Source organism: Mytilus galloprovincialis, chromosome 2, assembly GCF_965363235.1.
Source record: "Mytilus galloprovincialis chromosome 2, xbMytGall1.hap1.1, whole genome shotgun sequence".
NCBI classification, from domain to species: domain Eukaryota; kingdom Metazoa; phylum Mollusca; class Bivalvia; order Mytilida; family Mytilidae; genus Mytilus; species Mytilus galloprovincialis.
Genome location: NC_134839.1, coordinates 55,051,946 through 55,079,032, shown reverse-complemented (window position 1 = coordinate 55,079,032; position 27,087 = coordinate 55,051,946). Strand labels below are relative to the sequence as shown.

The following is a 27,087-nucleotide window of genomic DNA, read 5'->3' as shown; positions in this document are numbered from 1 at the left end:
AGTACACATCTAGATTTAGAAAAAAGGAATAATTATGTTTAAAAAATCTTAAAAAGTCATTATATCTAACTTTAGAAAAAAGCTGCAGCAAAATTTTAGCGCAGATGTTTTGGATGTTCGGTTTTATCTGTGATTTTTATGTGTGGATCTATGGTCCACTGTGAAAGGGTGGGATTGAGGTGTAATTGTCCAAAATTGTAAATATATCACCGAGCGTTATATGTTTTTGACAGTTTTATGTTACAACAAAATTGATATTTTCTTCTAAAATTAGAGGGCTCCACCGGTAACTAATGTCTCGTTACGTTAAATAAATTCAGATTGGACCTGATTATTTAAGGAAAACTGTCTGATACACAATAATAAAAATTGAAGATCACTTTCATATTGTTGATTTTCATAAACCTTGAACAAGGCATGCAAGAAATAAACAAATGAAAATGAAAAAATATTTATCTACAAATAAATTTTAACCTGATAACGATGGACTTTCTCAAATTTTAGCACTACTTTATTTAAGAAAACAAAATGCAGAACAGTCAAGCATAGTTGTGTATAAGTAAGAACCCAATGTTTGCCATATTTTACCGATGAAAAAATATGCTTATCTATAACTCAATAAGACCATACTACATTTTCCAGCAATAAGCACCCTTCAACCTCCAATGGATCTAACAGAAATGCGATTAAACATAAAACTTCTTTATTTTTATGTTAAATCTCAACAATACATCGTCAAAAGAAAACAGCAATTTTATTCTTAATTAACTCAAGCTATAAAATAAGAATTATACAAGTTCCATTATGTTATGGAAATCAACATTGTATATTTATGTAAACGATAATACTTGTAACTAAATAAACAAAACGTTCGGGTAGTAGTAGTTACAATGAAAAGGATTAGATAAATCAGATCAAATTATTTAATTTAGTATAAATGGTATATAAACCTTAAAACAACTACTAGAAGTTTGTTTTTGATCCTGCTCATTATTATAAGTAATATTCATTTTTTTGCTATTGAGATATATTTTTTACATGTATTCACATCTATTCTATATATTATAATGGACTTGGGAGGATTAAAAATTTAAAATATTGTAAAGACATGTCCATTGTTGAAGACCATAAGTTGAATTTTAGAAGTAAATTGTTTTTTTTGTTGTTTAATTGGGTTGCTGTCTAAATTAATTACGTATACTTCGTATCTCTTTTAAAATCATTCATAGAAATTAAGCACTGCTGAAATATGATAGTATACATGTATAATTGCTTTCATTGCCTGAGAGTAGTTTCTTTTATTCTTCTTATATTCCCCTTTGGATTATTTTGGGTCTTCTGTTCTTCGTCGTCTGCTATTTTATAGGGAGAGCTAGACAACGTTCAACCCAGCCCAAATCCTGTCCTAAAGATCGGGGAGTGCTATTATCATCATTTGTATTGAGAGGTAGAATAGGTCTTTATTTAAGCTTCATGATATTTGATAAAGTTGGGAAATTTAGGTGATATAAGACAAGGTTGAAGATTGAATCTGAAACTGGTCAGATGTTGATAATTTTTTACAGATGCAATTAAAATCATGGTTGTTAATGATCTACATATTTGTCATACAATTTATTCTCCTATCACGAAATAACATAACCATGAAAGCTATGTGTAGGCATACTTATTGTAAAAAAAAATATTTGATCTCTAGGATACTATATTCTTTTACTAGATACATATATATTTCTTTCGTTTGGATTTCAGCCTTTACCATGAAAAGGTCGCACTCTCCCTTTTCCGAGATAAAGATCCCAGTTTAAAATAATATTTAATCGAAAATAACTGATTTGGATCTCCCTTTAGTTTTTTTTTTTCATTTTTGTTGTCTCTGGATTATCTTACTAAGTACGTATCAGTGAGCGACCACAGGGACTCGGTTTATCCGTTAGCAGATTAACAATGTGTTTTTCAAATCTTTTTCGTATTTCCTTTATATTTGTATAGGATTTTTCAGTATACGGATATGGATATAGATCCAAAAACATATATAGAAATATACTGTTCCCATGCAGGTCATAGATCATAGTAAACTGCACATTGCTAGAAAACACAGAAATATTTATGCCAACGTTAATAACGTTAATAATGTAATACAAATAGACAGGAAATACGGAAAAAGATTTGAAAAACATTGATAAACAAAAGTTTAATATGCTAACAGAGTCCCTGTGTGAGCGACTGGATAGAATGTTAAATAATCACATGTGTGTTTACAAGATACCAGGCCTGAGTTTCGGCTATTTATTGGTAGGTGTTACCTGTGTGCTGTGTACCGATATGCATGACTGATAACCAGGTAAAATCTAAATGCTAAAATAGAGAGTTCAAGTCCGACACTCTACGGGATTGAAGGACATTTACTAGGTTTGGATTGTCCCAACCAATGAACGAACTTAAATTATTAACATCTCAGTAATATCTTCCAATCAGGTAGTTAGAAGCATTCAGCCCGCTGACTATCCATCGTTCAACTCTTAATAACGTCTCCTCGGAGACGTTATTCAAACAATTAGAGAATAATTCCCCAAGGGCATACCTTAATTTTATCTTAATAAGCAGATATGTATTTATGTTTATTTGTGGGGCAGATTTGTCTCCCCACCTTTGCTATTCTTTGTCATATATTCAATTGATATGATTTTAGTTGATGTAATTTAGTATTAATTATGTATTATAGGTTCATATTAATTATGAACTTTTATGTCAAATGTTTAATTTGCAAAATGTATTTTTTGCATTTTATGATTTTGAATAAATGACCTTTTTTCGTAAATTTAGTTTTTATATCATATAGCAAAACAAGCTCAGACTCTGGCCTGTGTAAAAGAAAAAAAAAGATGTGATATGATTGCCTATGAGACAACTCTTCACAAGAGACCGAATGACACAGATATTAACAACTATAGGTCACCCAACAGCCTTCAACAATGAGCAAAGCTCATACCGCATAGTCAGCTATAAAAGGCCCCGAAATCACAATTGTAAAACAATTCAAACGAGAAAACTAACGACCCAATTAATGTTCAAAAGAATGAACGAAAACAAATTTTGTAACACAGCAACAAACGACAACCACTGAATTACAGGCTCCCAACCTCCCCTAACCTGGGACAGTGGTGTAACAGTACAACATAAGAACGAACTATAAAAATCAGTTGAAAAAGGCTAACAAATAGAAATACATCTACCGAAACACGGAGTGGACATGGTTGGATACTTGTACATCCCAACAACAAAAAGACACTTTGAGATCTGAGAGTACTCGCAGTTATTAGTATGTTTATGGTATCTAGCTGTCTGTCATAAAGATGATTTAGCTGGCATAATTATGTTGACATAACGAGCAACACCTGCCACTCAATCAAGTCCAATCAATTGACTGTTCTCACTTTTCTTATTGTATGGTATAGAGATGACATTTTACTGATATATACTGCATTAGTCCCAAGGGATCATATATCACACGATAATAAGATATGTTTGGTCAGAATTTTTAATATTTGAAAACAACTAGAACTATAGCTGCAAAGCAAGCTCAGCGTAACAACAAACAAAATTATGACAAAAGGACTTAAGATCCAGAATTACGATCAGCACAACGTGTTTGGCTATACTGCACTAACGTTCTTGTGTAAAGGCACCTAAATCATACCGCCAGACATGGTTAACATCACACGTATAAACTAAAAAACTGTGCAACAAATAAATAAGTGAAATATTTGGAAACTGCACAAACTATAAAACAGTATCATGACCCTGAAGACCGATAAAGAATTATACCAAACTTCAAAATGACATATATAAACATGATCCTGCTGATTTAGACAACCAGACAGACCATCCCGTTCCTAAGTAAAACAAATTGAAAATTGAAAAAAATTGTATAGATAGGAACAGTCAACAGGTAGATCAACCAGAGTATCATGATAATACAATGTCTCAAATACTCAACCAACATTAGATAAGGTAAATAATCAACCAGTAAAAGACACAAAGCCATCGAATAAGGATTATGAAAAAGGACCTACGACAGATGACATATTTTATACTTGTTGGCTTTTTTATGTAAAAATTATTATTACTCGGATTAATTTGAAATTTACGTGTCACATTGAATTCAGTTTTGGTTATAAAGAATTCGCAAAATAATAGACAGAGTACAATTAAAAGTCAAGCTGTCAGTCAGTTCAGACTCGCAATATTTATCAACAAAGTGAAAGTTGGAGAACTTATAGAATACCGTCTAAATCTAGTCTTTTCTATTCAATCAACTACCAGTTATCACAAATTGGCTACCAATCAACTGAATTCATTGAACAGATCAACCAGACAACAAAGGACAGACTAACAGCTCATCGAATCAAAACCTTTAAGCTAAGATCCGGTTTTAACTCAAGTGACTCTTACATTTGGACAATTTTTGACATTTTAAACGTAACCTTACTACGCATTTCGATAAGAGATTCAGATATTCTTTACATTGAAATTTGATAAATGTACACATTTATATCTTTTGGGGACAATTCCATCTGGTGATTCTACGAAGTATTTGGACAATTCTTAATGACATACAATAACTTTGAAGAGTCCATTGTTTTATTTCTTTGGACTAATTTGTTATTTATTAAATTGTTAAACGTTTTAAAAAAGAGAGGCAATAGATTTCAAAGGGACGTGTAAACTCATTAGCCGAAAATAAAAACTGATAATGCCATGGGAAAAATGAAAAACGATTAAAAGACGAACAACAGTAAACAAAACAGAAAACCAAACACTGAGCAACATGAACCCCACGAAAAAAAATCCGAGGGTGATCTCAGGTGCTCAGGAAGAGCAAGGAAATCCTGCTCCACATTCGTGAGTATTTACTTTGCCACGTGTCGATCTTAAGTCTATAAAAAGACAGACCCCTGTCCCTCAAGTCAAGCATGCAGATTATCTTCCCCTAACAAAAACGCTAAACACACTGGCCCTTCGTGACACTTTTACTAAATCATTTGCTCTGGTTCTATGTTAAACAAAAACAATATCTGTGTTAAGCAACTCGATAGTTCACTTTTAAGAGCTGTTTTATCATTTGATTGGTATTTTATCAATATTGCACAGTGACTTAACTTAGGACTAATACATGTACCTGTCTATTGGTCCCAACTTCAACTACAACTACCTAATTTGTTCTAAGTAATCTTTCTATATGATAAGATCATTACAATAAACGTAATAACCATCAAACTGTTTAGATTGAATTTTATTTTATTGTGCAGCTACAATCAGTGAGGTGTCTACAACAAAGTTTATGTGTACATCAGATTAAACGGAACCGTGAACAAGAAAATATGACTATTTTGTTAACAATTCATGTTTTTTTCCAGAAATAATCATACGTTTTTTTTCTCATTTCTAAATGAATGACTGAATTACAGACTTATTTTTGCCTCAATTAATCCATGCACAGTTTACATCTAAAACAAGACATACTGTGTTTTACAAAACTAAACAGGGCAACACCATGATCAATAACCAATAACCAACCAATAACAAAACAATGCACAGAAAAAGTAATGTGAACCCAACTAAAAACCTGAGTTGAAGACAGGTGCCTCTGAAGGGTAACAGTCAATGTACTGTAAATTCAGAAATTATTGCAAGGTTTTAATTAATGCCAATAATGCGACTGACTGAGTATCGCAATAAGAAGAACTCGCATTCTTATATCTGATACATACACCTGGATGCAGATCTTCTTGACATTGCAATAATTAATCTGGCACTTTTGTCCATTTTTCAAAGATCGCAATAATAAATGCACGCAATAATTTCTGAATTGACAGTACTTATTGCAAGTAACAAAGGTGAAAGATTGCATTGGGTAAGCTCACAATCAAAGAAAATAGGACAGGATTTTAGTGGAACATATTCTTGAATATCTGGGACACATATATGTTATAACAGTCAACCAAATCATAATGGTGTCCTAATATTTTGTTAAATTTTAAAAAGGGATGTTTTGAACTTGACCATTTGGAATTTTTCATGCAAGAGTTTCTTGTAATTCTATCAAGATACTCCTGATAGGGAACACAAACCATTGAATAAACAACAAACACAAACAGTCTCACACACATACTGTTGGTCTAGTTTTGAGCCTAACACACATGACCATACTATTATACCTGTCTCAAGTCATCAGCCTGTAACTATTGCTTAAAGTCTTCTTATATTTTGCATTTCACTCAATTTTATTGACATTAATTATTCTATAAGGGACAGATTTATTTATTTCACAGTTTGAAATTTTATTGTTTGTTGTCATCTCTAATGTAGATGTTTATTTGCAGAGGTTTTACTCTTAGATTAGATAGATCTCATAGGCCAGAGTTCGCGAAAAGTGTCAGTCCTCAGGATTTCACCACCAAAATTTTGCATAGGACTGACACAATTTTAGTATTTTTCAATAGATAAATAGTGAGGACCAGCAGATTTTCTTCAAGGACCACCAGGGGGGAAAAGATTTTGCGAACTCTGAATTAGGCAATGCTATTTCTTCTATCTACACACACAAAGTTTCTTGTAAAGTTTGATAATATTATTGTATGCATTTCTTTCTCAAAGCTATTTAATCTGATGCATTTGTAAATATGTTTATACATATAAAATAGCACAAATTTCTAAAAAATGAAATAACTATAAAAATGGTGATAAAATCTAATACAAATTTAAATACAATTATGAAAATAAAATGCACTATTTAAGTCAATAACAAAGAAATATACAAGATATAAGCAATATTTAAGTAAAATGTTCCGTAAATGTATCATTATCATATCAACACTGAACAAAACATTTCATCACAAAATATGAAAAAAACATGTGTAATAACAATTAATAAAAAAACAACTATTCATAAATATTGCCAAATTTTTTAATTGTACTATATTATGACAGTAGACAATATACACCTTTTAAGAAACTATTGGATAAAGGATATGTTTAAAAAGGAAAAACATGTAAATTGCATTTTCGATTTATCCATAATATGTATAAAAAACCTTGACTGCTTGAAGATCATGGACAATCAATGACAGAATTAGCATTTAATTCAGATGTTAAAATAGACCAGTAAAGATCACTTTCTCTTTATTTCTCCTAACCTTCGTTAATATAAAAAAGAAGATGTGGTATGATTGCCAATGAGACAACTCTCCACAAGAGATCAAAATGACACAGAAATTAACAACTGTAGGTCACAGTACGGCCTTCAACAATGAGCAAAGCCAACACCATATAGTCAGCTATAACATGCCCCAAAATGTAATGTTAACTCATAGATAAACTATGACAACATTGTAATTCCTTGATGATTATTCTCTTAAATTAATACTATGTAATGAGCACCATGAGGGATAGAAGAAGGAACACATAAAGGACAAAAAGACAAGTAAATACCTACAATCACTTTCAATAAATTCTATTTATTGCAGAAACATTTTTATGAATATTTTGAATTCATATCATGATAAAAGAGAATTTTTTACATTAATATTGCAAAACTTTTAACATACTTAAGTCAAACATACTCTCCATTTTCATTGCTATAATTGTTGAATTAGAAACCCTTCAACTCCTTTTTATAAGATCAATACCTTTTTGAAAGATAAGAATGTCATATATCAACAGTCCATTTTGTTTACACTTCATCAGATGCAGCTGTTTTATGAATGTCAACAAATTAGGATTTTTTTCTAATTTAAGGAAAGATTTTTAGATTTTTCAACTTAGTTCCGTCTTCTCCATTTGTTTATTGCAAAAACATAGAAACACATCATTATAAAACTATAAATAGAATATCTGTCTGTAGAAAATCTGGAATTATAATAATTAACTGGTATCATTCACTGTTGGACAGACTCAATGAGATTTCTCTAACGAAAATAGAAATGTGTACAGAAGTAAGACATTTGAATCAGTAAATTGTGCATCTCTGATTAGAACTTCATAATATTATCAATAAGTCAAATTCCTAAAATGATTCAAGAATTTGTAAGACATTAGGGTGCTCTTTATTGTCAAAAATAGTGGAATTGACCATTTTTTTTTATTTTTCATTAATAGCTTGTAGTAGTGCATAATCAGCATCCTAGCCTGGCAATTGAATAATGAATTTGGTACAACAATTATTCATATGTAATGTTATAAGATATTTTCTATTTTTCCTGAATATCAATAATCTTGTAAAGGTTTTTAAGAATACTAAAGAAAAACGACAAAAGTGTGACTAAGGCACTAGAGTCCAGCACCATTTCTTCTGTATATGCATAACTAACAATAATAGTTATTAAGTATATGAAGAATATTTTTCAAAGTAAAATTTTCCCTATTTGATAAAAAGAATACAAATCATTTTTGTTTTTGATTTGTAATAGATCTGTTCCAAATTCGAATAATGTAATATACTAGACTTAACTAAATATAGGAAAATTTCTGTTAAAGAAAAGAAAAGTGTGCCTTAAGTCATAGCCCTTATAAAATAAAATATCCCCCTAAATCATGTGACAATAATGCTGGAATGACAAAAGTAAGACCTTTCCATGTAAAATAATTAATCTTCCAACCATTATTTTTCAAAATCCACAAAATTTGTCTTTTCTTGCATTCATTAATATTTCTGGAATGTAGACTGGTCACCTTGCACTGGCAAGAGATGTATTAACTGCCCAAGATTGTTGTAACAGTAGCGAATCTGGTTCCCCACGCTGGACAGTAGAATTTACAAGTTTGTTTTGAGTTCTTTTGGATTTATGGCCAGCAGCACTTCTACTAAAAATAAATTAAAAAAAATTATAGATTACAATTTAAATTTAATTCATTCTAGTATCTACCTCTTTCTCAACCTGTTTTTTACTTAAATGTAATAAGTGTTTAGAATGTCATATCCCTTCAACTTCTAAATATTGATTGTCTTTTTTTGGTATCTTCTATCACTTCTTTTTATGTAAAATTACAAAACTTTAGTCAAGACCACATGTGGAGCAGGATCTGCTTATTCTTCCAGAGCACCTGAGATCAGCCCCAGTTTTTCATGTTGCTCAGTCTTTAGTTTTCTGTGTTGTGTTTTGTGTACTATTGTTTGCGTGTTAGTCTTTTTCTTAATTAACCATGGCATTGTAAGTTTAAAATTTTGACAAAATGTTTACTTTGACCCTTTGAAAAAAATACAAAAATTCCAAAAAACTTGAACCAATCACTTTCTGGGAAAAGAATTGGTTTGATATACAGCAGTTGGACAAACACTAATTTTGATCATGGAGAAGCTTAATATTTCCTTAACAATACAACGTGATTCAAACATTTAACTGATTTTAAAGAGTTATCTCCCTGTAGTGTTAGGTACCCCCTTAAGTTGACTTATAATTTAAATACCTTGTTTCTTTAGCCGATTTTATAGGAAATTGGTCCAATTGATCAGCCAAGGTAGGAGTACCTGGAGGTTTCATATCCAAAGTTGTATGACTTCTGGCCAGGGCTTCTACACGCTTGAATTGTACACCTTAAAAGAAAATATAAATAATAAATGATAAATAAGATTTCCACACACTGTTGTTGAATAAATAAAATAAAGCACCTTTTTTCTGAATTTATTCTTTTAATTTTGACAAAGAAAAACCGTATTTGTTTTAGGTTTTGGTTAAAGTAACAACCAGTTGGGTTTCTTGTTTCAATTGTTTTACATCTAGTCTTGCAGGTACCTTTAATAGCTTACTATACATTACAGGTTTTTCTCTTTATTAAAGGTTGTATCTTGAACTTTATTTGCTTACATCCATGTACTTGGGTCACTAGTGGATAGTTAATTCATTGGCAATAATACCACATCTCCTTAATTCTAAATTAGCAGTGTCAGAACATCATTTTTGTAAATATGACAGACTTTATGAAAAACACTGAGTAATGGAAATGATTCACATGGCCAAAATAAGCAAAAAAAAGTTAGTAGCAACAAATATCATACATGTGCTTGCCAATTTTCTTGATTGCGGCTATTATTTTTTTTAAATTTTACAAACAGGTGTTGTAGAAGTTACAAATTGATGACACCAAATTTTATCAGGCGAAACTTCACTTGACTTAAAGCAAGTTGTCTCCCCTGACCATACCAAAATCAAACATCTGTTAACACTTTTGAAATGAAATTCCAACTGAACTGAACTGAACTGCTAGAAAATTGGCTAACATGTTTAAGGTTTTGGATGTAATTAATTATTATTAACAAGCAATTAAAACTCACTGCAAAGGAATAAAATAAGGCAAACAAATATTATGGAAATCTCCAAATAGAGGCTCCCACTGGGCAAACATATTCAATGTAAAACCTTTAGCAATACAGTCACAGCCGTCATTGATGAGTGACACCAGGTTTCATACAAGATCACAAGGATTTTTTTTTTTAAAATGGTAAAGTTGTATTTATGACAACAACCCCTATAAGGAGTAAATTAACAGTTTCCGTCATTTGATTTTCCTGTAAATCTTGTCTTGCTGATCATTTTTGCTTTTTGATGGTGCTTTCTAGCTGTTATAGTTTAAAATATGAAACCAAAACAGGCCAATTGAGCAAAAAATGATTATCATCAATTGGTTACAGTTATTTCTTAACTTTCTCTAAAAGAAAAAAAAAAAAGAAGAAAAACCAACACTTTTTTGCTTGTGTTAAAAAGGGGGTAGTGTGTGTAGGAGACAGAACTTAAAATTGTGGTCAAGTTTGGTCCAGAATGACCTGACGGTTTTAGTTGTGAAAATTAAAAAAAATATATTACTGGTTGTGACTCAAAGTAGAAAATGAATCTCATTTTCAGACGCAACTTATGTGTGTGTGGTGACTTGTTTATTGTCGTGAATATAGTCCAAGAGACTTTAGAACGTTATGTTATGTAATTGTTTCCCATACTTTCGCGCACACTATTGTTAATGTAACGTAAGGTTATTATTACGTATCTATTCATCTTACGATCGTAAAGCATCTCAACTATAGCAAGACGTTATTTTCTTCCACAAGTATTACAAAGTTTATAACCCTCAAGATATTTATGCTTGTTTTGATTTCATGTGTTTTCATAAAGAAATTTAAGTTCATTGGAGAACAGAAAATTGTATTTAAAATCATTAGAAAGCTTTTTACACTTTAAAAGTGGTTGAATATTCATGGCCTAAAAAATGTTTATGTTAATAATACATTTAATTTACAATTTAAAAATTATTGATGCACAGAACTTTTCTTGTATGAAAAAAAAACCAGACACTTCTCAGTAAATTCAAACAGTATACCAAAAGTAGAAACTTTCATGTTGTTGCCCTTGTTTTAACCTTTTTAAAGCCTTGACTGTAACACTGTATTTGTTATTCTTAGTAATTATATTTTTCATCTTGTTATTTGATATGTGATACTTAATAATCATGCATAGACAAAATTAATTTTTGAATATAACTAATCTATCAGAAGGTTAGCAATAAGTCCATAAAAGTACATTCTGATGTGAAGTTCAAGGAAACTGTCAGTAATTAGAAAAAGGTAGCAAGTTGAAGCTGTAAATGATATCATAAACAAAAGGGGTAATCAAAAGAGGTAAGTCAAAGTTCTAAAACAAACAAATGACTTAAATCTAGGTCTCCAGTGGCAGATCTAGAAATTTTCATAAATGGGAGCCCACTGGCTGCCTAAGAGTGCACGCTTCAGTGATTCCCTATATAAGCAACCAAATGTTTTTCTCAAAAGGGGGCCCGAGCCCCCTGCCCCTCCTTAATCCACCTCTGGTCTCATCTGTACCACTTATGTCGTAAAACCTCTTTTAAAGCCCAATATACATTAAAACTAGAGGATCTAAAGAGCCTATGTCGCTCACCTGGATTTACTGATGCTTTGGAAATCATGTAATATAAGGTTAAAATCATAATTTATAGTATAAGATACCATTAAATACTATAATAGTATCTAAGATAATAGCAAAAAACTGCAAAATGTCCATAAAATTACTAACTCAGGGGCAGCAACCCAACAACTGGTTGTCGGATTTGTCTGAAATTTCAGGGCAGATATATCTAAATCCGATAAACATTTTTGCCACCGGTCAGATTTGCTCTAAATGCTTCAGTTTCAGAGATATAAACCAAAAACTGCATTTTACCCTATGTACTATTTTTAGCCATGTCTGCCTTCTTGGTTTGCGGGCAGGGTCATTGGACACATTTTTTAAACAAGTTACTCTTATGATGATTGTGGACAAGTTTGGTTACATTGTGTCTTAGTAGTTTCAGAGAAGATTTTTTAAAAAAGATTACAAAAATTTAAGAAAAATTGGTAAAATTGACTAAAAGATTTGCTCTAAATGCTTTGGTTTTAGAGTTATAAGCCAAAATCTATATTTTACCCCTATGTTCTATTTAAGCCATGGCAGCCATCTTGGTTGGCTGGCTGGGTCAACAGACTTATTTTTTAAACTACATACCCTAATGATGATTGTGGACAAGTTTGGTTAAATTTGCCTAAGTAGTTTCAGAGGAGAACATTTTTGTACAAAAAATTACGAAAAATTGTTAAATAATTGACTGTAAAGGGCAATAACTCCTTAAGGGGTCAATTGATCATTTTGATCATGTTGACTTATTTGTAGATCTTACTTTGCTGAACATTATTGCAGTTCACAGTTTACGTCTATCTATAATAATATTCAAGTTAATAACCAAAAACGGCAAAATTTGATAAACATATTTACCCCATGTCAGATTTGCTCTGAAATGCTTTGGTTTCAGAGATACAAGCCAAATTCTACATAATTTTTACCCCTATGTTCTATTTTTAGCCATGGTGGCCATCTTGGTTGGTTGGCCAGGTCAACTGACACATTTCTTAAACTAGATACCCCAATGTTGATTGTGGCCAAGTTTGGCCCAGTAGTTTCAGAGGAGAAGATTTTTGTAAAAGTAAACGACGACGACAACGACGACAAGGACACTGGACACAGGGCGCAAAGTTATGAGAAAAGCTTACTTGGCCCTTTGGGCCAGATGAGCTAAAAATGGACATGGGGTTCACTTGATCCACCCTTCCCAGCTAAGAAGTCATGATTTACTATACAAATTTTTCTTTAACTGTCCTTTTACTAATTTAGAAATGATTAAGAAACTAAGGTTTCAAAATCCTAGAGGCAAAATTGACCGTAGATCATATATAGCTCTTCAACAATTTATAGAGTGTTGTTTTATTTTTATTATCAACTTGGGCAAATATGGGATGATACAGATTTTAAATTAACCAATTGTATATATGCTATTTACATGTCTTTTGAATAAAAATGCAGGAAAATCTGAAAAAAAAATCATTTCAACATAACAAAAAATTGGGACACAGACTCCTCTAGAACCCAACCTCACCCAGCCACTAGTTGCTCTTAAGGTCATTAAAACAATTCAGCCACATCAGCATTAATAAATTTTATGGCTCGTTGAAGTTGTTCCTATATATCAAACTAACTTAAGCAGAAGGCTTAACAATTGTTGATGTAGTTGTGGTTGTCACCAGTTTACTGAAGCTGGAAAGCAACTTTCAGTCTTTCTTTCTGCGACTTTCAACATTTGAAAAATCATTGATACATCTCACTTCTGAACAAAAGTCTCTGCTATTTTCTTATGATAAATATGTATAACTAGCCTAAAATCTAATTAATGAAAAAGAAAGGAATGGGCAATGATCATATGAATACACTCCGTACTACGCTTTTAGCTTACTCATAATACAAAGCAAAATGAAATAAGATAAAAACACAAACATTAAATCAAAGACAGACTGCTACTGTCATAATAATTAATTCTTTCCTTTAATTTTCTTATACTTTGGTATAGAAATGAGTGTAGGCTGTGAAATAAACATTTTGCTTTCAAATGACAAGGTTTGATATACAAATAATCAGACGCGTAGATGATTATTGTAGAAAAATCTTGGAATATCTTATCATGTCTTCATTCAAAGTATAAATAAATAAACAAAGAATGTGTCCATAGTTCACAGATGCAAAACATAGAAAAGTACAAAACATCTATAAAATATAAACCCTAAATTACATACCAACATGTACAGTTGTATGTGTATTTTTTGTATGTTTTAGTTTAGGCAGCAACCATTTGATTTTCTGGGGGGCTATGGTTTTTTTTTCTGTACAAACTTTTTTTTCACGACAAGTCGAAAACAATTTTTTTCTTTCAATTTTAGCATTACATATAGTGGCAGCTGAGGGTGAAACAAACAATTTTTTTTCTCAGAATCAAAAACAAATTATTTTTTTCTCCAAAAACTGGAAACAAACTTTTTTTTCCAAAAAAAAACCATAGTCCCCCCCCCCCCCCCCCAGAAAATCAAATGGTTGCTGCCTTACTAGCAGTATACAAGAAAAAAACATCAAATTGGTGCTAGGTGAAGTCTTAAACCTTGCAGTCAGACATGAGCAGAGCATTTGTTCTGTGTTTCAGGCCTCATCATAATTTTGAGATGAAGAATAGAATAAAAGAGCTGTTTGCTTTTGGTTTTGTCATGTGTGTGTTTAAAATTTGAGTACTTTATCCTTTCTTCCCAATTAGATGGGAGATGGTCAACCTTTTTTGCCATCCATATAATAGCTGCATAAGTTCAAGTTCAAATTTGGATAGTATAGATTTCTAATTATAAACCTGGTGGACACACAACCATGCCTCATGCAATTACAAGTTAATAAGCAAGCAAAACTGCAGCAGTCGATATATAGTCCAGTAGAAATAAGATCTGTGTGACCAAAATGCATCCATTTTTAAACACCATTAAAAATGGGTTAAGGCTGTGTTGAAGATATATATAGAAGCATTGGGTGGACTGGGTAATATACTCACGATTCTTCTGGTCAATTGGGTATCCTGAATTTCATTTCAAATTGAGTAGAGTTATATAACTGGTTCAGTAAAATTGGATTTAAACTTAACGCATATAAGTGTTTTTACTTTTGCATTAGATGTAGCATTACATTTTTTAACAAAACACACATTTGGGTATGGGACTGCATGCTTGAGTTGGATGTTCAACACTTTAACTTATGGAAAATAGCAGCCACTCTGAGTACAAAAAAATGTGAAAATAAAATCTGGCAAAAATGACACACTATAAATTTACAGTACAATACACACAAACTTATAAAAGTGGTATCAATGAATCTGTGATTGTCACAAATAGATTGTGAAGTTATTACTGTTGTTGTCTATTATAGGATACAAAATGTTGATATTACACTTTATGTAAGTAAGATATACAATATTAGCATTATTGAGATTTGGCAATTATTTTTTGACTTTTTATTAAATGACCTTCCTTCTTTTCCATTGCAAGCATATAAAAAAGCTTAAGTAAATACTTTCTAAAGGGAAGGGAAAGTTTGCTGTGTTCAAATTACAAATTCACACAGTTGTCTGATTTCTGAAAGACTTGATTTAGAACAGTATTTGAACATGTCCACAAGGGAGAGATCCGTTTGCGGCAAAAATGTGTCCCTTTGCGCCACAACTTTTTTTCTCCAATGCTACATTTGCACCACCTGTTTTAAAATTACATGGTATCATTTGCGCCAAAAATAAAACATTATGATTGCGCCAATTAGAAGAAAAATGACTTCTCTCCTCCTTGGAACACACACTTTTTACACAGCAAATGTTTCCTTTTCTTCAACATACTTTCTTGTTACTGCTGCTGCATGGGTACTTCCCTATTTAATGTATGTAGTAGCTTGTTACTTCACTTTATTGTCCAAAAACACAAACATTGGAGGATGAAATGCATAAAATAGTTCATAATAATTCCTATGTAATGCTTGTGCTTGATTACTGGTACGTCTTGCAGTAGATAGTTTCAGCCCATATGCATGGTGGGAACAAAGAACTGTGTTATCAACATATGTGGCTAAAACATAATGAACAAAAGTTTCTATTTTCACCTCTTCTGGCATATCTTGTATTTAATATTCTGCAACGCAATACGTTTCATTCTCTCTCTGTACATTGATTGTCTAATGCATTTTAAATCATTTCTCTCCAGATGCTCATCTTCTTTGGGAAATATATCCGAACATATGATAATTTTTAAGGCAAAAATAAGAATATGATAGATATGTGTACAGGTAAATTGGCGCAAATGAGTTCCGAAAATATTGGGCCAATTAATACATTTGGAAAAAACAAATTGGCGCAAATGATACCCCTGAAATACAGTAATTGGCGCTAAAGGACTGCTGTCGTTCACAAGATGATGACTCTAACGATACAGGTCAGTTGGAAGTTTAGCTTTACATTGGTCATATTTAATAATTCAATTTTGGATGTTACACGTCTATCATCTCATAGACATAATTTTGTCATGTGACCCTGATGTCCTCAACGTTTTTTCATGATTTGCTCTGGCTTAAAAAGGAATTTAGAATTAAATTAGAAGGCATGACTGTAATATTTTTTCTTTGCATTCGAAATAACATAAAAAATGTTGTGCACACTTTTAAATAACCTCAGGTGCTGTTGGTTATTCAGTGTGCATAACATTTTTGATGTTATTTCTTCATAGACAGAAAAATATTACAGTCATTCCTTAAATAAACATGAAACATTGAACTACCTCCTCTATGATCAGCTATTATTGTATTCATCCTCTGTAACTGGTTCATTCCGAGGTTTGCTGGTTGAGTTCGTAACTGCATGGGTATAAATTTACTGTTCCATTCAGCCTGTGGGGTCTTGTTATCTGGTAGGTCTAAACCAAAGGTAGCATTAGGGACTAATGGAATGGAGGAACTTGTTGTACTCTTTGATCCTAACCTTTCCATGGATTTCTTATTAAGAGGTCTGGAAAGATGGAAAAACAGTGTGACATAACATCTCATTAATAAACAAACAAAATAGCTGGTAGTCTTTTTATGTTATACAATACACTGTTGTTTTACTCGATTTTATTTTGCTCTTGGGTTACTATTTCTACCATTTTATTGAGATATACTGAGCCTCCTCTACTTATGTAGATATAATTTCTATATTTTATTTAGAATAGGGTCATAATTGTCACGTATCAATATATTAAAATATCATATTATTCTAAGCATCTTAAGTTTTTGACTTGAATATGATAAAAGGTGATTTGTATTATATATAAGCATTGAAACAGAAGATAAGTACAATATACTAGGAACAAATAAAAACAAATTATGTAAAAAAAAAAACAGAAAATTCAAGGTCAGCCTGTTCAATCAAAATAATATGGCTATAATAAAATTCTTAAAATGAACATTTTATGTTGCAATTAAATGAAATGATGCTACAGCTATGTATATGAATATAGTATAAGTATAAAGATACAAACAAGTCCAGTTGACTAGATGTTAAATTGTTAGTGTAAAAAAGCAAATCTAACCAATCATTACTATTAAATGTAAAATCTTAGTACATAAAACCTTAATATTGTCCCTTGTAAGTTGATTTATGTCTCATATGTTTTATGAATAACAAAGTCTGTTGATTTCATTTATTTTCGTGGGTATCAATTTTCGTTAATAGAGGAAAACTTCCATTTTCTTGGATTTGATTTTTTTTTTCATATAAAGCCTATAGAAAATTTGCAATTCGTTGATCATTTGATTTTGTGTGTCACCTGTACCAACAAAACCCATGAAAATTTGTGTCCATCAAATAATAATGAATTAAAAGTAACCTATATCCCTTTCCAGAAAGTCTTTCCTGAAATTGAAATTCAACTTAATTTCACTATTTGTTGGCCGCAGAACTGTTTAAAACAAATTTGCTACAATTGAAGAGCATTATGATATGTAGCTATACTCAATCATTACTTTTTATGCCTTGTAAAATTTAGCTTAAATTTAATTGTTGTCTACTTAAGGTCTTTTTACTTCCTTTAATCTTGATTATGAAACTGAAAATGTTTGTATAACATATAAATATTATTGATTTACAACAGCTTCTTGTCATTGATGCTAGAAGTATTTTTAATGCTGAGAAATTTCTTATATATGATTATGAATTTTATGAGTCAAATTCAAGCTCTTATTTTTTTTCAAATATAGGTTAATATTGATCATGAGGTATTAAGAAATTCCAAAATAGTACTGCAAAAGGTTCGAATAGGTGGGTGATACTCTTACCCCAGCCAATTTGTCACTGCATGAGGCACTCAATCAAGTTATCTTTGAATAGATCTTATCTTGACTGTTACTACCAATAATGTATGGGTACATGTACCAAAATTTCAGAGAAGGTAAAATATAATGCAAGAGGAACATTTCTGGTACTTACTTTGCAATTTCACATTAAAAAAGTAGAATAAAATTACATTTTACTAATAAATTCAGAAGCTGAACACAAACTCCTGCATAATTGACTCATAAAGGACATGAATTGAGTTTGACTCTTTATAATGACAATGTGTATATACAAATGCTTATTTCATCAACTTTTTAATGATGTGCTATTCAATTCAATTGTAGTACCATGTGAAAATGGCAATTTCAGTAAAATTATGACAATATCATGAACATGATGAATATGGAGTCGATAACATTGATAAACCAAGTTTACAGAACAAGATTGTGGCGGGGTATTTGCTTTTCTGTCCCTGTCCAAAACTCTTGCAATTCCAAACAAGAGTGCACACGCTGAAATGTCTCGCCTTCTATACTAATCATTGATATTATGTTGATAGTCCTAAGTAAAAAGCTAAGCTTTATAACAACTGTAACCATAAACTTAACATTAACCAAGATAACTAAACAAAGACCAATGAACCTTGAAAATGAGGTCAAGGTCAGATGAACCATGCCAGGCAGACATGTACAGCTAACAATGCTTCTATACAACATATATAGTTGACCTATTACTTATAGTTTGGAAAAATAGACCAAAACACAAAAACTTAACACTGTGCAATGAACCGTGAAAATGAGGTCACGGTCAAATAAAACCTGCGCGACTGACATAAAGATCATTAAATATTTCCATACACCAAATATAGTTGACCTATGGCATATAGTATTAGATAAAAAGACCAAAACTCAAAAACTTAACTTTGACCACTGAACCATGAAAATGAGGTCAAGGTCACATGACATCTGCCCGCTAGACATGTACACCTTACAATCATTCCATACAACAAATATAGTAGACCTATTGCATATAGTATGAGAACAACAGACCAAAACACAAAAATTGAACTATAACCACTGAACCATGAAAATGAGGTCAAGGTCAGATGACACCTGCCAGTTAGACATGTACACCTTACAGTCCTTCCATACACCGAATATACTAGCCCTATTGCTTATAGTATCTGAGATATGGACTTGACCACCAAAACTTAACCTTGTTCACTGATCCATGAAATGAGGTCGAGGTCAAGTGAAAACTGTCTGACAGACATGAGGACCTTGCAAGGTACGCACATATCAAATATAGTTATCCTATTACTTATAATAAGAGAGAATTCAACATTACAAAAAATTTGAACTTTTTTTTCAAGTGGTCACTGAACCATGAAAATAAGGTCAAGGACATTGGACATGTGACTGACGGAAACTTCGTAACATGAGGCATCTATATACAAAGTATGAAGCATCCAGGTCTTCCATCTTCTAAAATATAAAGCTTTTAAGAAGTTAGCTAACGGCGCCGCCGTAGCCGCCGCCGCCGCCGGATCACTATCCCTATGTCGAGCTTTCTGCAACAAAAGTTGTAGGCTCGACAAAAATGAAACAAAGGTAGTCTTAAATTATATATCTTGCAAATGACATGAAAAATTCAAGGGACATAATAATGACTTGTAGTATCAAAGTCTCACTTGTTAAATAAATACATTGTTATTTTTTATGCCAAATTACATATTGTTATAAATGAAGTCAGTATATACATTTTAACATGCAATTATGAAAAGACTAAAAAAACTCACCAAATTTAAAGTTTAAAAAAATTAAATCTCCACACTAAACAAAACAGAAAGGAATCAATGTTAATATTGTCAGAAAGTGCTAAATTCCAACAACACTGTGTCAAAGACTGGTCAAATTAAATGTCTTTAGTTTCTCCCTGGAACAGTGCCTTGCAGTGTTCTATCTTTTTTATTTTTTATTTCCGAAAAACAAAAAAAGATAGAATTGCAAAAAAATAAAAATGGAAAATGTATTCTTGTTCTAATATTGTTTTTAAGTTCACATTTTTTTCCAAAAAACAATTAATTGTTGAGTTTTCTTAGCTTTTAGATAAAGCTTTCATTATCATGACTATTAAAAAACAAAGTTGTTGAAAAATTATAAATTCAATACTAAATTATTGATTCATGATTATCAAAACCAACAAAGTTTCTAAATAAGTTTGTTTTTTTGCCAAACCTATGCAATATTTTGGCAGTACAGTTAAAATGATGTGAAAATAATCTGAAAATAAGTTTAGTTGGCTTTTGGTTAATTTTTTTTCTAAATCATACAATAAATAAAGAAAATTTGGATAATTAGTTTCAAAAGTTCTGCAATTTTTATATAAATCATACCCTTGTTTTAATGGGTGTATCAGAATAATTGAATGCAAAGGTTGTCCTGATTTAAAGTTTTAAGATGGTATTCAACTCATCCAAAATTAAATAAAATTGAAAGATAATTGTGAAAATACATTATTCATGTATTCATATATAATCATTCTGAAGACTTTGTTTTCCTTGTTAGCATCAGAAGGAAAAACAAACAACATATGAAGTATATTCATTTAAGGATTTTAGACATTAACATTTTCACTGAATTCTATTTTTCATGAAAATTTAGATTACAAATCCAGAGAGAAACTAAAGACTTCTAACTGGCCTTTTCAAATTGTGAAATTAAACCTCTTATTTCTCTGGGTTATGCTTGGAAGTCTTGTAACGGAGGATTCTCGAGAGCTTCTGTCATAGTCACTAGACTTATTGGATTTGGCTGGGCTTACTCTGTATATATCAACAACAAATCAAATTAATGACACAATCAAACCCATTTTTCATGTTTTATTCAGTGTATGTATATGTTTATTAATTAACTACACTGTTATTGGACTTAATATGATGAAAACTGCCTATGCAATATAAGGTGTAAACTCGGTCAATATAGATTTTTTTCTGTATTGGCCGAGTTATTCTATATAGGCCAAGTTTACACAAATACAGGATTTCGGAACGCCTCTAGTTTTTACATTGAATGTCACGATGAACACGAAAGTAAACAGTTGTTTGGAAGACTCAGTTTTCATTAAGTCATCATGAACATGCTGACAAGTTCAGTATGGTATAAATTTCAGGCTAAAGACGGTCAAATTCATTTAAAAAGCATTTTGAAAGCAGACGATGGAATTATTTCAGGTTTGGGGAACGATTAGTTTATCACAAATTTCATTTCTTGACGACCTCGTAATTTCAAGATGGTACAAATCGATTAACTGTTTACTTTCGCTTTTTTTTGTAAACTGTCATTTATTTTTAAACCCGAACCATTTTCAACTCCTACATTATTTTTTTTTTTAAATATATCCAATTAGTTTCTGCATACCACATGCAATGGCAGTACCTTTCCAATTACCATTTAAGTGTTGCGTCTAAATTTAAGTTGTAACACTTTATAGTGACGGGAAAGATTAGAAAAATTCATCAGATGAGAAAATGCTGAAGACACCTGGAAACAGCAACAGATGATCATCTTTATATATTGCATCTAATAAAAAGAAACTGAGATTTGGATAGTTCCACTTCAAGGTACAATATATTTATCTCTTGTGAAATGAAATAAATTTCTGTAAATCACTGTAGTTAATTAATAAAGATACTATTACGTGAATTTCTGTATTGGCCTTGTTATTGGTCCTCGGCCAATACAGTAAGCCTGGGACCAATAACAAGGTCAATACAGAAATACTTACGTAATAATATCATAATATGAGAGTCAAATCTATGTTTGGTCTCAAATATGTGTCCTTACCTCAGGTCTGAGTCCAGTGTTATAATGACACTCAAATATCTGGCCCTTTATTTACTCAAATCCTTGTCTTTTTTAAAAGCTAAAATTTTAGTAATTTTATGTGACTTGGGGCAGGCACATATACAATTCATTGGGTTTTATAAAATGCTCAACCCTATCCTAATCTGGGACAGTGGTGTAACAACACAACAAACGAAAACACTTGTAATTACAAGTTCAAAAAAAAATATCAATTGCAAAAAACTCTGAACTGTTTTATACATTATATACATAGATAGTTTGACACGTACAATCTTATAATCTTTCAGTTAGTATGGTTAGTAAGTAGCCTTATCATTAAGAAGTATTTTTTTTTTTTAAATCAAGGAAACAGTTTATAGTAATGAAAATCTGACGAAACCCTTTCCAACTGATTTTTTTTCAATGCAATGAGAACAAAGTATATGAAATAACTCTTTTTTTTTCATGAATTATATAAAAAAAAAATTATTATCTCTTTGACACTTTTACCATTTCTATTCTCAATCTTATTACTTATTCTTCTGTTTATCCAATGTAAAATTACTAATCATATCAGTTTACAAGGAATAAAAACTTTCATTATTTCTCATATTCAAAGAATTGTGATTTGTAATTGTATCCTGTCTGCTCCGAAATAGTTAACGTCAATCATTGATTTAGTGTGGAATTATCAGTAATGTCAGAAATTCATTATATCTTTATTAGAAATTATTTCAGTGAACAGAACATGTTCTTATATGAAATAGTGACTTCCTTTTCAAATGACATCTAATAGGCATAAGAGTGCACACGCCATCAAAAGTATTGCCTTAGCTTTATATGGTCCGAGACCACAATTGTCGTCCCTTGATTTTCGTTGTTCACAAATATAGTCCCTAGTGTTGACAGTGGGTTACTTGCCATTAATTTTTATACCCCTTCCAAATTTATTTCTCCATGTTTAATGCCTCAAATTGCAAGTAGGGGGGTGAAATTACACTGTAAAAAAATTTGGGTCCAGAATTTTAAAGGAAAGTAGTGATTTGGTCCAGATGAAAAAGGTTAAAAATTAGCACTTCAGAAGCTGTCAAAAGATTTCAAGACGCCCTAATCATAGAATTGTCCATATTTTGAGTTAGAGCCGATGAAGTTTTCTATAATTTTGATATAATTTGTCCCAAAAATAGTACAACACACTGTAAAAATTTCTTTGAGAAAGCGCAGGTGGGATTTTTTTAATTTTCATTTATGTTCTAAAAGAAATGCACTACGAAATAATTGTGTTCTCGGACCATATAGCTATCATGTTCAAATTGAGGTTGAAAGTCTATAATATGGAGGTTTTACTATGTATTCCATGTATTTTTGATAGAAGAAACCAATCTTTAGTTTTCATATAAATCAAATTGAAATGTTTTACATATCATTTGGTGCCTGACTTTGCAGCATGGGTTTTACTACAACTTCATGGTGTTTAACAATCAAGACTAACCTAATTGCATTAATTTGGCATTTTAGACTACCCATAAAAACTAGAGGCTCTAAAGAGCCTGTGTCGCTCACCTTGGTCTATGTGAATATTAAACAAAGGAAGCAGATGGATTCATGACAAAATTGTGTTTTGGTGATGGTGATGTGTTTGTACATCTTACTTTACTAAACAGTCTTGCTGCTTACAATTATCTCTATCTATAATGAACTTGGCCCAGTAGTTTCAGGGGAAAATGTTAATAAAAATTTACAAATTTTATGAAAATTGTTAATAATTGACTAGAAAAGGACAATAACTCCTTAGGGGGTCAATTGACCATTTCTGTCATGTTGACTTATTTGTAAATCTTACTTTGCTGAACATTATTGCTGTTTACAGTTTATCTCTATCTATAATAATATTCAAGATAATAACCAAAAACAGCAAAATTTCCTTAAAATACCTATTCAGGGGCAGCAACCCAACAACGGGTTGTCTGATTCATCTGAAAATTTCATGGCAGATAGATCTTGACCTGATAAACAATTTAATCCCTGTCAGATTTGCTCTAAATGCTTTGGTTTTTGAGTTATAAGCCAAAAACTGCATTTTACCCCTATGTTCTATTTTTAGCTGTGGCGGCCATCTTGATTTGATGGCCGGGTCACCGGACACATTTTTAAAATTATATACCCCAAAGATGATTGTGGCCAAGTTTGGATTAATTTGGCCCAGTAGTTTCAGAGGAGAAGATTTCTGTCAAAGATAACTAAGATTTACGAAAAATGGTTAAAAATTGACTATAAAGGGCAATAACTCCTAAAGGGGTCAACTGACCATTTCGGTCAAGTTGACTTATTTGTAAATCTTACTTTGCTGAACATTATTGCTGTTAACGGTTTATCTATATCTATAATAATATTCAAGATAATAACCAAAAACAGCAAAATTTCCTTAAAATTACTGATTCAGGGGCAGTAACCCAATAACGGGTTGTGTGATTCATCTGAAAATTTCAGGGCAGATAGATCCTGACCTCATAAACAATTTTACTCTGACCTGATAAACAATTTTACTCATGTCAGATTTGCTCTAAATGCTTTGGTTTTTGAGTTATAAGCCAAAAACTGCATTTTACCCCATGTTCTATTTTTAGCCGTGGCGGCCATCTTGATTTGATGGCCGTGTCACTGGACACATTTTTTAAAATAGATATCCCCAACATGATTGTGGACAAGTTTGGATTAATTTGTCCCAGTAGTTTCAGAGGAGAAGATTTTTGTAAAAGATAACTAAGATTTACGAAAAATGGTTAAAAATGGACTAAAAAGGGCAATAACTCCCAAAGGGGTCAACTGACCATTTCGGTCATGTTGACTTATTTGTAAATCTTACTTTGCTGAACATTATTGCTGTTTACAGTTTATCTCTATCTATAATAATATTCAAGATAATAACCAAAAACAGCAAAATTTCCTTAAAATTATCAATTCAGGGGCAGCAACCCAACAACGGGTTGTTCGATTCATCTGAAAATTTCAGGGCAGATAGATCTTGACCTGATAAACAATTTTATCCCGTCAAATTTGCTCTAAATGCTTTGGTTTTTGAGTTATAAGCCAAAAACCCCATTTTACCCCTATGTTCTATTTTTAGCCATGTCGGCCATCTTGGTTGGTTGGCCGGGTCACGCCACACATTTTTTTTAACTAGATACCCCAATGATGATTATGGCCAAGTTTGGATTAATTTGTCCCAGTAGTTTCAGAGGAGAAGATTTTTGTAAAAGATAACTAAGATTTACGAAAAATGGTTAAAAATGGACTAAAAAGGGCAATAACTCCTAAAGGGGTCTACTGACCATTTCGGTCAAGTTGACTTATTTGTAAATCTTACTTTGCTGAACATTATTGCTGTTTACAGTTTATCTCTATCTATAATAATATTCAAGATAATAACCAAAAACGGCAAAATTTCCTTAAAATTATCAATTCAGAGGCAGCAACCCAACAACGGGTTGTCCGATTCATCTGAAAATTTCAGGGCAGATAGATCTTGACCTGATGAACAATATTACCCCATGTCAGATTTGCTCTAAATGCTTTGGTTTTTGAGTTATAATCCAAAAACTGCATTTTACCCCTATGTTCTATTTTTAGCCATGGCGGCCATCTTGGTTGGTTGGCCGGGTCACACCACACATTTTTTAAACTAGATACCCAAATGATGATTGTGGCCAAGTTTGGATTAATTTGGCCCAGTAGTTTCAGAGAAGAAGATTTTTGTAAAAGTTAACGACGACGGACGATGACGGACGCCGACGGACGACAGACGCCGGACGCAAAGTGATGGGAAAAGCTCACTTGGCCTTCGGGTCAGGTGAGCTAAAAATGACAAGGTATAATCAAATTAAATCGTGAATTATTGCATGTAGACTATTCATACCTGCCAACTTTCTGGATTTAGAAGTGTACTACACGATTTTGACCCTTTGTCAGGATTGCACGATCGTGATCGTATAAAAACCTCTAAAAATCTAATAGTCTATTTCAGGTTATTTTATATCAGGTTCTTTGGCTCTATAGTCTCTATAGTTAAAGAAGATATACCAATGCAGTAAACATTTCCCTTATATGCAATAAAACTAGTATTGCATATGTAATAAATTAATTGGTATTGTTAATAAATACAACATAACACACATTGTGTCATTATTTTGTATTGGTAAAATTGTTATTGGAACTAAAATCCACATGTATATCCTTGACTAGTTTATTTCACAGCTTTAACTTTTAAATTAATCAATTAATAATTGGTTTTTCAAGGAGAAATTTAAAGTTCCCATTGAGAGCAATAGCTATTTATTTAATAGGATAATACAATTTGCAAAAATTTAAATGGCTAAGTAACTTCAACAGATTCTGGGGAAAAGAGTAATTTCCTCAATCTGAATGTCATATGGAACATAAAACAAAAACAATGCTACTGAATCAGGGTATAATTGCCAATGCAGAATCTCTGTAAATATTGCAGATTTCATTGGTAATATACCAACAATTACCCAACTTCAAAGTGAATCTTGCAGCACCATTGCTGAATTGTCTTGTGCAAGCTAGATTGAATATATTGTTTAACAAAAATTCATATATTTTATCACTACACAAAAATTCATATATTTTATCACTACACAAAAAGTAATATATCTAACCACTATACAAAGTTTTGAAACACTAGTGAGTGCACTGTATGGACATAAATTCTTAGGATATCAAAAAATAGAGTACAAACTTGAAATAAAATAAAATTGAGATAAATATTTTGGAGCTGTTGTACAGCAGAAAAAGTACATCCGGAGATGTTGTATGGCAGAAAAAGTACATCCGGAGATGTTGTACAGCAGAAAAAGTACATCCGGAGATGTTGTACAGCAGAAAAATTACACCCAACAACTAACAGTACACACCACCCAAGCTATCTATAATGTGCTACCATATTTTAAAAAAAATGGAGACATAAAAAACC

At 31.6% G+C, this 27,087-nt stretch overlaps 1 protein-coding gene across 8 annotated transcripts in view; it reads right to left on the bottom strand.

The window, feature by feature from the left end:
- Positions 1–5,275: 5,275 nt before the first annotated feature.
- Positions 5,276–27,087, bottom strand: part of LOC143063870 (uncharacterized) — an 82,928-nt gene continuing 61,116 nt past the window's right edge. For 4 of the 8 annotated variants that reach the window (XM_076236288.1, XM_076236295.1, XM_076236289.1 and 1 more), the window contains 5 exons: positions 20,975–21,073; positions 16,718–16,944; positions 14,956–14,979; positions 9,466–9,592; positions 5,276–8,862 (listed from right to left, as the gene is read on the bottom strand). In XM_076236288.1, the coding sequence (XP_076092403.1) occupies positions 8,727–8,862; positions 9,466–9,592; positions 14,956–14,979; positions 16,718–16,944; positions 20,975–21,073 (613 nt within the window). In that variant the 3' untranslated portion in view covers positions 5,276–8,726. The remainder of the gene's footprint in view (positions 8,863–9,465; positions 9,593–14,955; positions 14,980–16,717; positions 16,945–20,974; positions 21,074–27,087) is intronic. The other 4 variants (XM_076236294.1, XM_076236296.1, XM_076236290.1 and 1 more) reach the window with 3 other exon arrangements.